Below are 14,879 nucleotides of genomic sequence, written 5' to 3'. Positions count from 1 at the left end.
GTCCTTACATGTCTATGAGCAGCTCTCCTTTTCTAAAATCAAGCAAATCAAACAAGGCCTGGAAAGAACTAGTAGGTTAAGGGTCAGTTTGTGGCTGACATCATGGTTGAAAATCACTTGTTGTGTACACATGAATATACAACAATACAGGAAACGTGACAATCATGTTGACTTTAGGAGCCTGATTCCATTTGATGTGTTTCATGATCCTGTTAAACGAGCCCAGCAAGAGAGTTGTGGACTATTCATGGTGAGCGCTCAATATTTGCTCAATATCTTATATTGCTCAGTTTAAACAAAGTGGTGTCAAGTGTAACCATTATTTTTGCAGTGGACTGGAAAAGCAGCCAATCTGCTTAATCTTTGGCGTTGTCACTTGAGGACCCATGGTGCTGATTTCTCAGTGGTCTCCCTGATAGAAGCCCCAGTTTCTCCTAGTTCCCTCTGCTGCACTGAGAGAAGACATCGTTTGTTCAGTTATCAGATAAAACCTGATTAACTCAAGAGTAAAATAGATTACGTTCCTGACACAGACGACTTTTAGCTACTGTCAAGAATCATCGGCTGTCTCATGGGAGCCGAGTTAATGTACCTCCAGCAGGGACTGTGCACCGGAGGTCAGGTCCGGCTGATGGGATTGGGAGTGTAGGAGGTGGGCCCGCATAATTGGCTGCAGTCAACATCACTTACGGCTTCAGGCACATTAAGACCAGAAATGAGGCAGTTCTGCCTTCAAAATAAAAGCGTTAACCGCTTCGACTGTGACCGTGCAAGGGAAAATATTTGGTTGGCTGAATGTGTTTTGATTCATCTAGCAGTTATTTTCAGTTGAATGAACTGTTACCCGTAGCAACCCCTCAGTTACAGTTGCAGTTTAACTGACATTGTTATAGTTGGCAAACTACGACCATGAAGCTTATATGGAGAGGTATCTGACATGGAGATGAACATTACTCCCCTGTTTTGAACATTATCTGAAGGTATTCCCGTTATAATAGCTATTCTGGGTATTTGTGTTACGTTAAATTAGTTTTTTCCTTTTGTTTTGTGGTCAGTGTAGTGCTAAGCTAGCCATACTAACTGTTTGAAGGCTAATGTGTTGCTGACACGTTCCCAATTTCAATACTAATTTTGATGGTATTTAGTCAACTATTTTATTTACTTTGTTGACTCCGCTTTTATGTTAACCTTAATTATCACTCTGTTGTACTTACTTTACTATAGGGACCGCTGTTATTTCACGAGCGAGACCTTGTTTTCTCTCTTAAATTAATGCCATTAGGCAACATCACTAGCTAACTAACTTCAGTTAGCCTAGCCAGTCGATACATTCGTAGCTGGCTAAAGCAGGACTTCATTCTATTCATTGAATCTTCTGTGAATTTTTATTGTAACCACAATATCTGTATCTTTCTGTGTTCGACTGTATTCACAGTTTCACGCTTGCCTCCAGTGAAACCTGCGACTACCACGTGTTGACATTTTTGAACTGCGTTTCGCTTTGCGTCCTACTACGCCTATATTTTATTGTGAAAGTTTTGACCGGATGCCTCAGCTCGGTAATGTTGCTGCTTTGACGCTGTCAGTCTCACAACTAAGTGAAAGCTCGGGCCATCGCGATTTGAAAGCGGTGCCATCCGCATACCTCGCGGAGTTTGACCTGCCACACAGTGCCGAATATTTCACTAGCTCCATGTGTCCTTTTCAGGCAGAATAAAAGGTGCTCCGGATGACTGTAAAGCGCTCCCCCATCTGACACACGCCAGAGGACGCGATTCTTCAAGTGCATATTTATGGAATAAAACCAGGTAAGACATCATAGTCAGCCTGTGGATGATCTGCGACGATGCAACAGTGTATTGTGCTCTGACATGTGCAGGAGCGAAAGTAATCCTCGTTATGGTTTTGATTTTCTGGTGTCTTTTATTCGCCACAGTAAGGTGACCAGTCCCGTTATGTCCCCTGGCGTGTGAGGAAAATCGCAGCGCAAAGTAATGATGTTGCACCGTTAATGTCGCTATTTCAGCTCTCCGTTTATCATAACGTGCCAGCGCATAACGCAGATGGGACAAACTGGCAATGATATTCAGGTGTCACAGTCCTGTCGCGCCATCCTGGAGGTGGTAATCGACTGTTCCCTCTGAACCTTCTTGCTTTGGACAGAATGAGGAGGAAGAAGGCTGTGATGGGGGAAAAAAACGTGTTGCCAAAAATCCATTTGAACTGAGGATTCCGGTGTCAAGGCTGCGTGTCGGAACATATGCGCTGTGACTCGTCTGTAGCTGGAAAAATCCCCAGACAGTAATGCGAATAAAAGAAAAACTCAACTCCAATCAGAAGATACAGTTGAACTCCTGAACGTGCTTGCAGACTTTGCAGGCATGTCGGTCACTCCCTTAAATAGCAGGGAGGGGAGGAGGGAAGGTTAGGATACCGACCTAATGTGCACCAGATGTTCTCTGTTGCATTAATCTTTCTTCAGATACTATGAAAGACTTTGGATGAAGCTTGAATGTTGACGTATAATCGCGCAGTCTCCAAGCAACACGTTCCATGTGCTAACATCCACCATCACCCATTTCAGTGGCATAAACTCATTTTATGGTACATATCCTCATCCTTTATCTCCCAACGATGTCTGCTTTTTCGAACAAACTGAGAAGAGAGAGAGAAATTTGCAAACTGCTGCATGACAGTGAATTGATTCCACCTGAATCTGTTAGTTTTTTCGCTCCTTCCTTATTGCTGGCATGCACAGAGCAACTGCAGCAAAAATGCTCAGGCATAAGCTTTTGCATATGTCCAGGAAATAAATCCGTGAAGATGTTTCTGCATTTTCAGAAGTGTTGATGCTGTACAGTAGCAGTGGGCTGCCGCGTGGGCGGCTTAACCAGAGGACAGATGAGTGGGCTTGTCCTGTGCAGCAGTGAATCAGCCTGCTATTAGTGGTACATGTGGGAGCTCTGGCAGACAAGGTCGGCGAGCTAAAGTTGCTTATGTATTTGAGGAGCGCACAAAAGAATATGCAAATGTTTCTTTTTTTTTCTTTTTCCAAAGCGGTTGATCTTTGGCGTTGCTGCCCAGACGTTTGCGCATGAACAGAACCTCCCTCCACTCTGGATCACATCTGCATCCTTTGGAATGAAACTGAAATTTCAGAAGGGGAACATGAGCTGTCACACCAGCATGTTTATCTGAGCCGAGTTTCCTGCTCCAGCACGGTCCTTTCCTTCCCTCTGAAAACTTCCTGAGCTGTGCTTTGGAGTCAGCAAACATGACACACACACACACACACACACACACACACACACACACACACACACACACACACACACACACACACACACACACACACACACCTATCCTTTGAGGTGTCATAGTCATAACTTCGGCTTTGTGGGAAGTGAGTCCATTTAACAGAATTCTCAGTGCATTTCAATGAACTCTAGTAGCCTCACAAGTGTTCATGACTGTGAAAATTCTCTAGATTACAAGCATCAACTTGCAACTTTTGTTCTTCACTCACACTGAGCATGAAAGCACAATGTACCCCAGAATCAGAAGGTGTGTGAATATTGGCTTGGCATAACTCTTTGATTCGGCTGAAAGGGGGGCAGGGAGCATTCCATCTATTTTGTGGCTAATGAACGCAGCTCTTTGAAGAGTATTGAGAAGGCCTATTGTAAAACACCATTGTCTGCCTGCTTGCTGCCAGGGTAACACTCTCACACTGACAGCAGGGCTGAAATGCTGCAGTCGGAGCTGACGAATGCCTTGCCAAAATATGTGAGAAAAGAAAAAGCCTCATTTTACCTTACCTCAACAGAGTGACTAGTGCTTACCGTTACTTTACTGAGCTCCTAAGATGGAGAATCAAAGCGAAGCAGCATAAGAGCAAGATAAAAGATAAAAAGCAGGCAAATTAGAGGACTTGTAAAAGCTAGAAATCCTCCCAGGCTGGCTCTGTGAGTGACCTTTTTTTTGCATAGCATTGTGTTTGTTCATGCTCTTTACACAATGCCTCATCTGTATGTTATCTTTGCCAAGTGTGAATTCAAGTCATGGCGAGTTTATTTATGCAGCACATTTCATACAATAGACGTGGACTCAGCGTGCTTGAGATATAAAGCAAGAAGAAAATCATCAAAAGATCATACGTGACATGAACATACAGTATATAATCAGAAGGTGTTTTTAGTTTTTAGTCTGCTTTTAAAAGAAGACACTGCAGTGGTTCATGTGGTGGAGAATTCAAGAGGGAACTAACTAACAACAGCAGGAAGAAGAACCGCTCACGCTGTCCATTTATGCCAGGCCACCTAATATCACAAAGTATTTTTAGACTTCTGAAGAAAGTTTTCCCCTTTTTTGGCCTGAACCCTTATCCTGTTGACTTTATTAGAGTGTGGGAACGTGTTTATACTAGTTACATCGTTTTTCAGGCTCAGGGGTGAGACAGGTTGGTACAAGAGGGGACTGTGTTCTGGGGGTGTGCCAGAGAAGGCCAAGTGTGGGATCAATGTCTGCATTCATGCTAATGTCAGATTTGTTTGCATGGTGTTTATGAAATGCTCTTCCTGTACACGGTTTGTATGCCTTTTCACAAGTGTGCCTTGTGTATATTCTCTGAAGTTTACATCCCACCAGTGAGATTGAAAATACAGTTATTTACGTAGTAAATTGCGATACGCTGTCCACATTGAGCCTGGCTTTGTAGAGAGTTTTGTTGAGCCAACGCGAGTCTCTTCCCTTTCAAGCAGGATTAAGTCAGAATGTTTGGCAGAGCTGGTGATGACTGGACTGCTGACATATCTTTTACTCATCCACAGAAATGCAGAGCTATCGTTTCCTATTCTGTTTTCCTTTCTGATAAGGCCTTGTTTTGGCCTGCTTCCTCTGGTCTGGATAGCAATGACGACACTGTACAGTGGACGATAGCACAAACAGACGTGTGCAGTCCAAAACTAGCAAGATTTTTTTCTGAGAAATACAAGCTGAATAATATCTCTCATTAACACAGACTGTGTTTCCCTTCTTTCCTCCACAGCCATCATGTCAGGGAAGTCAGATGGGAAAAAGAAGTGGGCGGCGGTGAGGGGTCGCCTGGGCTCCTCGCAGGACTCAGATACCCAACAGGAAGCCAACCTGGAGAGTGCCGATCCGGAGCTGTGCATCAGGCTGCTGCAAGTCCCCACCGTGGTCAACTACTCTGGGCTGAAGCGTCGCCTGGAGGGCAGCGACCAGACATGGATGGTCCAGTTCCTGGAGCTGAGCGGGTTGGATCTCCTCCTGGAGGCCCTGGACCGGCTCTCGGGGCGGGGATGCTCTCGCATCGCCGACGCCCTTCTGCAGCTCACCTGCGTCAGCTGCGTCCGGGCAGTCATGAACTCCTCCGCGGGGATCCACTTCATTATAGAGAATGAGGGATACATCCGGAAGCTCTCCCAAGGTTGACCACACCCTTCATTTTGTGAAAAATCATCACATCTACAAGACTCCATATAGTGTCTATATGATTACAGAGATAAATATTCACGAATACTGAACTATTATAGTATATATAATCAACCTGTTCATTCATTTGTAAAATTTTGTTAAATTTGGTCGCAAGTCAGCAGTTCTCTGTGACTCATCCTGCAGAGCTGAATTTTCCAGTCATGCACTCTGCTTTATATACAGAGATGAATCATTATGGGTTACTTCGGGAGATCCCTAAAAATGCAGTGTCACAGTGTGTTGTGACTATTGGATTTCCCCGCGCTCACACACAAATACATGTTTATCTTCAGTACAACGCCACATCTTTAGAGCAAAGTTCATCTTGAGTTGCCTCAACGAAGCATCGTGCTCGTGTCTGGACACAAAGCGGGAAGGGGCAGAGATAGGCGCTCGCTTTTAAGAGAAACAGATGGGAAATAGGAGTGCTTAACCTGTATTAATGTGTGATCATGATGCTCCGCAGCCTTGGATACTTCCAACACCATGGTGAAGAAGCAAGTGTTTGAGCTGCTTGCTGCCCTCAGCATGTTCTCCACAGACGGCCATCATCTCGCACTGGATGCCCTGGACCACTACAAGGCAAGTAGATGAATATATCATGCCTTTTACATTGTTTTTGAGCAGTTAAGTTGTTGTGAGATTTACCTGACATGACCCTACAGCATCACTCTGAGTAATAGATGCTTTGACAGTGCCATCTAGTGGTCGGCTACATGCACAAGCATTGTAATCATGTAGAATCACAGTCTTCCTCAGTGATACTAAGGTGCCTTTGATTTCCCCTTCAGGGCCTGAAGACACAGCAGTATCGCTTCAGCGTGATCATGAACGAGCTGCACACCACAGACAACGTCCCGTACATGGTCACACTCCTCAGCGTCATCAACGCCATCATCTTTGGCTCAGATGACCTCAGGCACAGAGATAAGACGAGGAAGGAGTTTATCGGTAGGCGCTCTGTTTGGATGCTGTTTGACAATTGTCTGGGAGTCTAGAGTCGCATCGTGAGTTAGGTCACCCTGTGGTAAACAGTGTTTCCCCTCTGCGCTGAAAGTGTGCAGAGAAGAAAGCAGGCCATCAGCAGGAGCTCTATTACAAATATCCCTGTCACTGGGACTGTCTAAGAATAGGTCTGACGGCCTCATTCTCACTTTGACAAAACGCCCGAGAACAGAGCAAACCCTGAGTGGGTAAAGCATTGTGTACTCGTGCATTTTAACCCCATAACTAGTGACATTAGATCAAAATCTAATGTGATTTCAATGATATCAGTGTGAGTGATCCATCTGTCTGTAGTGGATTATTCTGTCTGACGGCCTGTGGAGTCTGTCCCAGTATACACTGGCCAAAAACAGATTAACCCTGCACTGATGGACCTTCTCCCTATGAGGCTAGTTTGACAAATATGTCATTGCTGCAGCAGTATCTTGGACCAATCAGATGCTCCTTTGACCCCTCCCCTTTAGTTTGATCGCTCACCTGCTGCCAATTACCAGAAAGCTGACATATGGCACTGTGAAGAGATGTATGACACCTTTTCAAAGATGAACTTACGTAAAAACTGCTAAGTGAGTGTTGTGATCCTCAGGTTTGTGTTTTATTGTTGTTTTGCAGGGCTTCAGCTACTTGATATTCTGCCAAAGTTAAGGTAAACCCTCCCTCTCTTCACAGTTGATTTTTTTAGACTTACTGTGTCTCTAAAGCAGGTTTAACTTTTAAACGTTGCTTTTAAGTCCATAATCATTGTAATCTCAATGATCAAGTAAATGGTGCTTTTAGGAAAAGATGTTTGTTATTTGTGTCCATTAATGGCAGTAATTTGCACAAAGGAGCGAGCCGTTGCTTTTTAGAAATTTGAATGTGGCATTTAAATGCGATGGAGTGAAATATGTGTGGCTGATCCGCAGGGAGCAGGAGGATGAAGACTTGATTATTCAGTGCGAAGCTTTTGAAGAGGCAATGGCTGAAGATGAGGAGGAGCTGCTGCGGGTCTATGGGGGCATTGACATGAGTAATCACCTGGAGGTTTTCACTACACTCTTTAACAAGGTCTGACTGGCTTTATCACGAATGAATCCACGTTTTGTTACAGATGCCACATAGTAAAGGAAGAGCCTTGTTTTTCTGGGTCATTAAGTTTATAGATGTAGGTATGTAAACATGACAAGCCCTCCTCACGTGTGTGCATGCATGTGTTGGCGTGTGCAGGTGAGCAGCTCTCCAGCCTCCCTCCAGCTGCTGTCCATCCTGCAGACGTTGTTGGTGCTGGGCCCGACCCGCTCCGATATCTGGCTGGCTCTGGAGGCCATCACTAACAGAGCCATACTGCTGGCCCAGGACTGTGAGTCAGCACTGAAGCAACAATACATTCACTTTAGGTCAACACTCTGAGGAGGATAATGGCTCGATAATGGCCTCCTCTGGAAGCCGTGTGTGAAGGGGAGTGTTTATCCAGGATAAATAGATTGTAGCGATGAAAAGGGCGCAGCTGTTGACAGGACGGCTGAAAGCTTCTGTTTCAGTGAGAGAAGTAGTTTCACAGGGGTCGTGTGTGTGGTGTATGTGTGTGTGGTGTATGTGTGTGTGGTGTATGTGTGTGTGTGTGTTTGCGCTCCAGCTCAGATGGAGTCCTGTGAGAAGATCATGCAGCGGCTGATGTTCTCCAAAGGCTGTGAAGGTCGTCATGAGGTGGACGGGCAGCTGCTGAAGGCGGATAAGGCCGTGCAGACCGATGTGGACCATCAGGACAGAGTCGAGTCAGACAAAGGCGTCACGTCCTCTCAGAAGCCGCTGTGTGCTGCTCCTCCGCCTCCCCCTCCACCCCCACCTCCTCCTCTACCTCCCAGTATGACTGGGCCCCCGCTCCCACCTTCTAACCAGTGCCCACCTCCACCTCCGCCCCCGCCTCCACCTCCTCCTCCACCGCTACCTGGAGGGTTTGGTGGACCCCCGCCACCCCCTCCCTTGCCTGGAATGCCACCACCACCACCACCACCACCCCTTCCCTGTGCTCCAGGCATGGCACCCCCACCACCTCCGCCACCACTACCAGGGATGGGTGGTGGACCACCGCCGCCACCTCCCTTGCCTGGCATGCCACCTCCTCCTCCTCCCCCCCCAGGCATGATAGTGGCTCAGAGTAGCCAGGCCCTTGGGTGCGCTGCGCCCCTAAAGGCAAGCCGATGTCCCACCCTGAGGATGAAAAAGCTCAACTGGCAGAAACTCCGCGCTGTCACTGGTGAGTGGATTAAACATTCTTGTGACGGCGCAACAGTTCTTTTCGTGTTTATGAATGCAGCAGTCCCAGGTGGGGTGAGATATTTAAGGCTGGGCTCATTTTAACTGCTTTATATACTGTTGGGTGGTTTAGTCGACCGCAGTGCACCATATTCTGTAAGATCAGCGTATGTCTGTTGTGCCACTGCCCTGTGAGAACCACGTATCTCTGAAAAGCCAACGTCTCATGAGCTCAGAGAGAAGTCCTGTTTCAACCCATTAATCATTCAGTTTGACACAAACATTCAAAATCACCAAATTTGGAGATGCGTGGTTTTCACTGGACAGGAAAAGTACGAAAAAATGCAATCTGAAAGTAACAATAACTAAGATATTATTCACCCCTTGAGTTTGAATAGATGTTTTAAATAAAACCGTGGGAAATGTGAGTGAGACATTGGCAGAGGACGCCCATGTAGAGACCAGCTGATGGTGTGGCAACACTGATATAAACAAAGTAAACATAAACAGACCATTACTCCAGATTTGGTTATTATCTAATGTGGGTGTAGCAGAGGATTCCCCTGCCTCTTAACTTTCAAATGAGTTTCAGCCATGGTGTGATGTTGATACAAAATGGTGCTGCATGAGCTCATGACAGGTTTGTCTCTTCCTGCACACACACACAGATGGTCACTCCATGTGGGCCTCGGTTCAGAAAGAGCCTCCTCCTCACGAGCCGGACTACAGCAGTATCGAGCAGCTGTTCTGTCTCCCGGTGACCGAGCACAAAGACAAGGGGGCAGCTGCTCCTGTCAAGAAGGAGCCTAAAGAGGTGCGCTTGGTCAACAGCACTCGACACGGCTCCTCTGAGCTGCAGCACTGAGAGCAAACACCTGATTATCACAGCTGAATAATCAATACGCCTCTCTAATGTCTTCTTCTTTTTCAATATAGATTACATTCATTGATCCAAAGAAAAACTTGAATTTGAACATATTCCTGAAGCAGTTCAAATGGTAATATATCTCACATTGTTTTGGATGTTTTAACATATTTTGGTCCATTTTCCAGCTCAGTGTTTCTCATTTTCTCTGTCCAGCAAAAATGAGGACTTTGTAGCCATGATTCAGAACGGGGACCGGACTAGGTTTGATGTAGAGGTGCTGAAACAGCTTCTAAAGCTCTTGCCAGAGAAACACGAGGTTTGTGCTGTTCTACATTCTTACCTTTTCCACACATACATCTGCCATTAAGAGCCCACTTTCAAATGACAAATGTCTGACTCACCGTCTTGTTTTTGTTTTTTTTATGTAGATTGAAAATTTGAAGTCTTTCCAAGGAGAAAAAGACAAGCTGGCAAATGTTGACCGCTTCTACACCTCCCTCCTCACTGTGCCCTGGTAACTTTGTTTTTTTTTTTCACTCCTTTTCTGTTAATCAGGAGCGTGCTGCATGTGTTCTGTCATGCTTGGCTCCTTATGTACTTTGCTTCCTGGCTTGTCTCCCCAGTTATCAGTTGAGGATTGAGTGCATGTTGTTGTGTGAGGAGACTTCATCAGTGTTGGATATGCTCAAACCTAAAGTCAAGCTGGTGGAGGAGGCCTGCCAGTGTAAGTAAGCCCAAGGCCTTCAGATATAGTCGCACGCTGTCTGTATCATCACATTAACACGATGTAACGCAATTCTCAGCCCTCAGAATGAGCACGCTCATGCCCAGCTTCTGCAGGCTCATCCTTGACGTCGGAAATTTTCTCAACTATGTAAGAACCTCTCTGGTCTCATGTATATTTTATCTTACTTACCTGACATTCAGACAGGGCTTGCATTTTTAATCTTTGGTCTACTTCCAGGGAAGTCACACAGGGAATGCTGAGGGGTTCAAGATCAGCTCTCTGCTCAAGCTTACAGAGACCAAGGCCAACAAGGGCCGCATCACGCTGCTTCATCACATCCTGGAGGTACACAACCGGCCCACAGCTGCCATAACTTCTTTTTCCCCTAATTGTGACCAGTTTAATTACGCACTGTGTGGCTTGTTTTGCAAAGGAAGCAGAGGCGAACCACCCGGAGCTGTTGGCGCTGCCAGATGATATAGAGATCTGTCAAAAAGCAGCAGGGTATAGAAACCTTTCACGTCAACCTCAGCTCATGGTTTTCTTTTTTAATTGGTCCTCAGTGGATCGGTAAGAGACCTATAACCAAAGGTTTTGCACTTTGTCCTCAGAGTTAATCTGGACTCCGTTCAGGCGGAAGCCAGTGCCTTACTGAAGCGACTGAATGAGACAGCCAGGAAGGTCTCCAACTCTGTGGAAGAGGTGAAGGAGCAGTATGCAAAAGCTCTTGAGGTAAGATGATGGTCTCTGTTTTCCCTGCAGATGAAGCCAAATTTTGTAAACTCAACGCTGTTCTTGGAGGCTGGATCTGAGGTCCTCCATTTTCTCTCCTGCAGGAAAATGTGGAGGCATGTCAAGCTTTAAGCGAAAGGTTCACTGCAATGGAGAAGAAGAAGAGCGAGCTGGCTGTCTACTTGTGTGAAGATGCCAGTAAGCTGTCGCTTGAGGAACTCTTCGGAACCATCAAGACTTTTCGAGAACTTTTCATCAAGGCGCTGAAGGTCAGGGAGGATACTTTGTTGATGTTAATCATATATGTGTGTGCATGACTACAGTAGACGTATGCGCTGCACAGTTATGCCTGCTCTTGGTTCTGGAGCAGAGCTTTCTTTGGAGCATGGGTATCATTACACTGTGGAAAAACTGGAACATGTCAATGCCTCTGCTCAAATGATACAAAGACAAATTGCTATGTACAGTGTGTGCTTGGCAGTGAGTGGCATCCTGACTTTCATGATAACAGGAAAACAAAACCAGGAGAGAACAGGCAGCCAAGGCTGAGAAGAGAAAGAAGCAGCTGGCAGAGGAAGAGTCCAAGAGACAGAAGGGAGAGAATGGAAAAATAAGTAAGTTGCGAACAGCTTTTTCTTTCTTGTCTCACTGTACTAGCCATTCCAGAGCGTGATGTAATTTGACTTGAACATGTGTTTGAGGCAATCTTTTTTCCTCTCTTTTACCAGTCAAGAGAGGCATTGTGCCACAGGACGACGGCTGCATCATCGACCACCTCCTGGCGGATATCAGGAAAGGTTTCAGCCTTAGAAAGACCAGGCCAAGGTGCGATTCGGAAAGCCTCCCTTCTAGTGAAATGCGTAGGGATACCTGCCCATCTGGTAAGGACAAGAGACTGTGGCCCCCATCCGCAGTTCCTAGCTCCGCTCCTGAGCCACTTAACTGCGAGCTACAACACAGCCTTTCTGCTTTATCTAGGCTCTGTTTTGTGCTTTAACACCCAGGTGCTGTCTGTGCTGCGCTAGCTCCACCATTTAGTTGCTTTGCCAAGCTCCATTAGCATTTTGTTTTCATGCATCTTTGCTCCCTGTGAAATATCATGCCATTTCAAAGAGAATAATGCTTTTTAATGCACACACCTTCACCATCAACACTACCTTCCTCCTTCCCCTCAGGCTCAAGTGTGAAGCCTGTAGACGAAGAAGCCGCAGAAATAGCCACCATTTCCGCTTCCACCAAACCGCAGACCGAGGGTCACCCGCCCAGCACAGGCGAAGTGAACGGCTTCATCAGCCCATCAGAAGAGACCCCACCAGCACCGAAAAGTTCAGTGCAAGACGGAACAGCTATACCTCCCAACACACTCCCAGGAGAAGCAGCCATGGCAACGCAGGATGGGCAACACCCACAGAAACCTGCAGCATCTTCGCTGGATACGACCCAACCTCAGCCTCAGGGTGAAGCGGAGCACCGACCATCTCTCCCCACAGTTGACTTTTCGTTAGATTCAACCGAGACCAGCGCATTCAGCCCATCTTCCCTCTCCGATCTGGACCTGCTAGAGGTTGCCTTAGATGGCACTTCCACCCTGGCTCCTGAGAAGCTGACACCTGAGGAGCCAGCAGACATTAGTGTGAATGTTCAGATCAAGGAAAGCCCTTTACCTAATACAGACAATTTGACACAAAGTAGTGAAAGCCATATAACAGGAGGAGTGAAAGGTGAAACTAGTGATAAAATAAGCCATTTAACAGAGACTGTGGAGCAGGAGAAAGGTGGAGATGAGCGGGGAAGCATTAGTGCAAAAACACTGGGCCAAGATGAGGTCCAGGTGACGTCTAAACTTTCAGACCATAAAAGGAGCGTGAGTACACTCAGTGAGGGCATCGAGGGGTGGGACGTCCCTGATGGACTGCAGTCAGAAGACCTGCCATCAGTGTCTGAAGAGGTGCCTCCATCCCTTCAGCCCGAACCAAAGAAACGGCCGAGCCTTTTTAAGCGAAACAAAAAGAAGAGTACTCAAGGTAATCCTTCTATTAACTTAAATAAAGATCATGTTTGGACTGCTAGTCTCTCGATGTGTCTTAAATCGAAATCCTTATATGTTTTGCTTTTATTTCATTTAGCACTTTACATTTTAATGCATGGGCTATTTTAGCGTATGTCCGTAAGTATTTTGTACGATAACATGCATTTTATTAAAGAGTGTTGATTTGCAGATTTAATATGAACTGGATTTAAATATGGTCCGTTTGTTTGAATGCTCTGTTTTCCGTTCTGACTCTCTGACACACAAGGTAACAGTGGGAAAGGACACACTAAGCATAAAAAAGGCTGTGTGTTGCAGTGAGGTAGGTCAAATCGATGGGCTGGCAAACTGTAAGCAGGAACATCGTCTTAATGAATTCAGTCACCGTCGAAGCTTCGTCCCAAATAACACGTCATTTGTTGGTCTAACTGGAATCTGGATCTCATTTGTCTCTGTTGTCCAGCTTTTTAGCACTTGCTCTCACTTTAACACTTTTCCAATTCAGTGGTGGTCAGGCCCAAAGTCTCTAACAGCATTAATCAAATGTGTCTTGAGGTGATTCTAAATGTCCATGAAACCAGGGGGGAAATAATCTGAAGCGTGTGATCATATATAGCAATTAATCCTCTTTAATAAGTGGCTGACTTATCTAACATCAGGGTTCTCATCTCAAACAGCCTTGCAGTTTTGTGAAGTCTTTGTGAAGTCATCGTGGACTGAGTTATTTCATGAAAGCTGTCGGTTTTGTGTCTCTTCTTCCATATTTTCTTGTCCATTCCCCAAACCTGCAGCTGGGACTGTTTAACCTACTAACACAGTCTAGTGTGCTTCCTGTAAACTGTGCTTCATTAATCTGACTTTGATGAAAGATATAACCACTGTACTGTCTGTGATGTAAATGCATTAAAGAAAAAAAAAATTTGAACACTAAAGCTGATGTAGCCATGGCTACAAGCTGTAGATATAATAACTTGAAGAGGTATTAAAGTGTTTAATTTCGATGTGTTTGATTCTGACTATTGATTTTAGTCTTTGTTTCCCCAGGTGACTCGAGAAAGAGGAAATCAAGAGGAAGAAGAAAATGTTAATTTCTGAACTGGAAGGACTGAAGTGTATTTTATATTGTGAGACTATATGAATGACTCCTTCGAGAGGATGCTGAGGTCTTCCTTTTGCAGTGATTTAAGACCAAGAAGAAGAAACATGGAATGCTGCGACCTTCACAGCATGAATGTTATTGTGTCACTTTATGTAAATGAGCTGTAGTTTTTGTGTATGAGTGGTTTTGATTCAGAACTATTCAAAAGAGTTGAATATGCTTTGTATGTTTTGTACTCTTGTTGTAATATGCAGTGACTGTGTTTTGCTACCGTACACACTATTTACTCTTCAGCACCCACAGAAAGACGCAGTGTTTGGTGCAAGATGTTTAACTGATCAAAACACAACTGCTTGAAAACCGAAAGAAAAAAAACCGAGAAAGAAATGATTCTTTCTTCATTAGCCAGATGATCTCTAACAGAAAATATAAGGACGGCATTTAATCGATTGTAACTTTTAATGTTAAATATATTTTAATAAAAGTGGATTTACTGTTCAGCTGTCTTTGAATCAACACAGTCTTTCAGTCACACAGATGAGGCAAACAGAAAGCCTCACTATGTTGGCTACGTCCAGTAAATGTAATAGCAGGCTTTTAAAGGGTGGATCTGTCACCATACATCCCTGTGGCTGTTGTGGAAAGGCTATTTTCTCGTTGCTTGAACAGCCTTGGAGACAACTTGGCA

The 14,879-nt window shown here is 45.2% G+C and overlaps 2 protein-coding genes across 3 annotated transcripts; both read left to right on the top strand.

Moving 5' to 3' along the window:
• Positions 1–1,433: 1,433 nt before the first annotated feature.
• On the top strand, positions 1,434–7,608 carry inf2 (inverted formin 2). Of its 2 annotated transcripts, XM_070979044.1 has the most exons (6): positions 1,434–1,808; positions 5,048–5,449; positions 5,963–6,078; positions 6,288–6,447; positions 7,114–7,147; positions 7,407–7,608. In XM_070979044.1, exons 2-6 carry the CDS (start codon positions 5,053–5,055, stop codon positions 7,552–7,554), a joined length of 855 nt encoding a protein of 284 aa, XP_070835145.1. In that variant the 5' UTR covers positions 1,434–1,808; positions 5,048–5,052; the 3' UTR covers positions 7,555–7,608. The 2 variants fall into 2 exon arrangements, with proteins under 2 accessions (XP_070835145.1, XP_070835146.1); XM_070979045.1 differs by lacking the exon at positions 7,407–7,608 and having other exon boundaries at positions 7,114–7,151.
• On the top strand, positions 7,598–14,705 carry LOC139342116 (inverted formin-2-like). The gene is made up of 17 exons (XM_070979043.1): positions 7,598–7,840; positions 8,117–8,737; positions 9,405–9,550; positions 9,673–9,734; positions 9,818–9,920; positions 10,033–10,118; positions 10,228–10,328; positions 10,408–10,478; positions 10,569–10,676; positions 10,765–10,835; positions 10,943–11,063; positions 11,168–11,332; positions 11,575–11,677; positions 11,792–11,944; positions 12,239–13,087; positions 13,361–13,414; positions 14,137–14,705. The coding sequence occupies exons 1-16, from the start codon at positions 7,660–7,662 to the stop codon at positions 13,411–13,413; spliced, it is 2,994 nt and encodes a 997-aa protein (XP_070835144.1). The 5' UTR covers positions 7,598–7,659; the 3' UTR covers position 13,414; positions 14,137–14,705.
• The last annotated feature ends 174 nt before the right edge of the window (positions 14,706–14,879 follow it).

The sequence above is a fragment of the Chaetodon trifascialis genome, chromosome 14 (genome assembly GCF_039877785.1).
Source record: "Chaetodon trifascialis isolate fChaTrf1 chromosome 14, fChaTrf1.hap1, whole genome shotgun sequence".
NCBI lineage: Eukaryota > Metazoa > Chordata > Actinopteri > Chaetodontiformes > Chaetodontidae > Chaetodon > Chaetodon trifascialis.
The sequence above is the reverse complement of the archived record's forward strand: the minus strand, read 5'-3'. Positions and strand labels throughout refer to the sequence as shown.

Coding starts and splice junctions, on each gene's coding strand:
- inf2 (XM_070979044.1), top strand. CDS start 5,053: ATGTCAGGGAAGTCAGATGGGAAAAAGAAGTGGGCGGCGGTGAGGGGT. Junction 6,079..6,287: donor ATGCCCTGGACCACTACAAG/GCAAGTAGATGA, acceptor TTTCCCCTTCAG/GGCCTGAAGACACAGCAGTA. Junction 7,148..7,406: donor GATATTCTGCCAAAGTTAAG/GTAAACCCTCCC, acceptor GCTGATCCGCAG/GGAGCAGGAGGATGAAGACT.
- LOC139342116 (XM_070979043.1), top strand. CDS start 7,660: ATGACAAGCCCTCCTCACGTGTGTGCATGCATGTGTTGGCGTGTGCAG. Junction 8,738..9,404: donor GAAACTCCGCGCTGTCACTG/GTGAGTGGATTA, acceptor ACACACACACAG/ATGGTCACTCCATGTGGGCC. Junction 10,479..10,568: donor TCGGAAATTTTCTCAACTAT/GTAAGAACCTCT, acceptor GTCTACTTCCAG/GGAAGTCACACAGGGAATGC.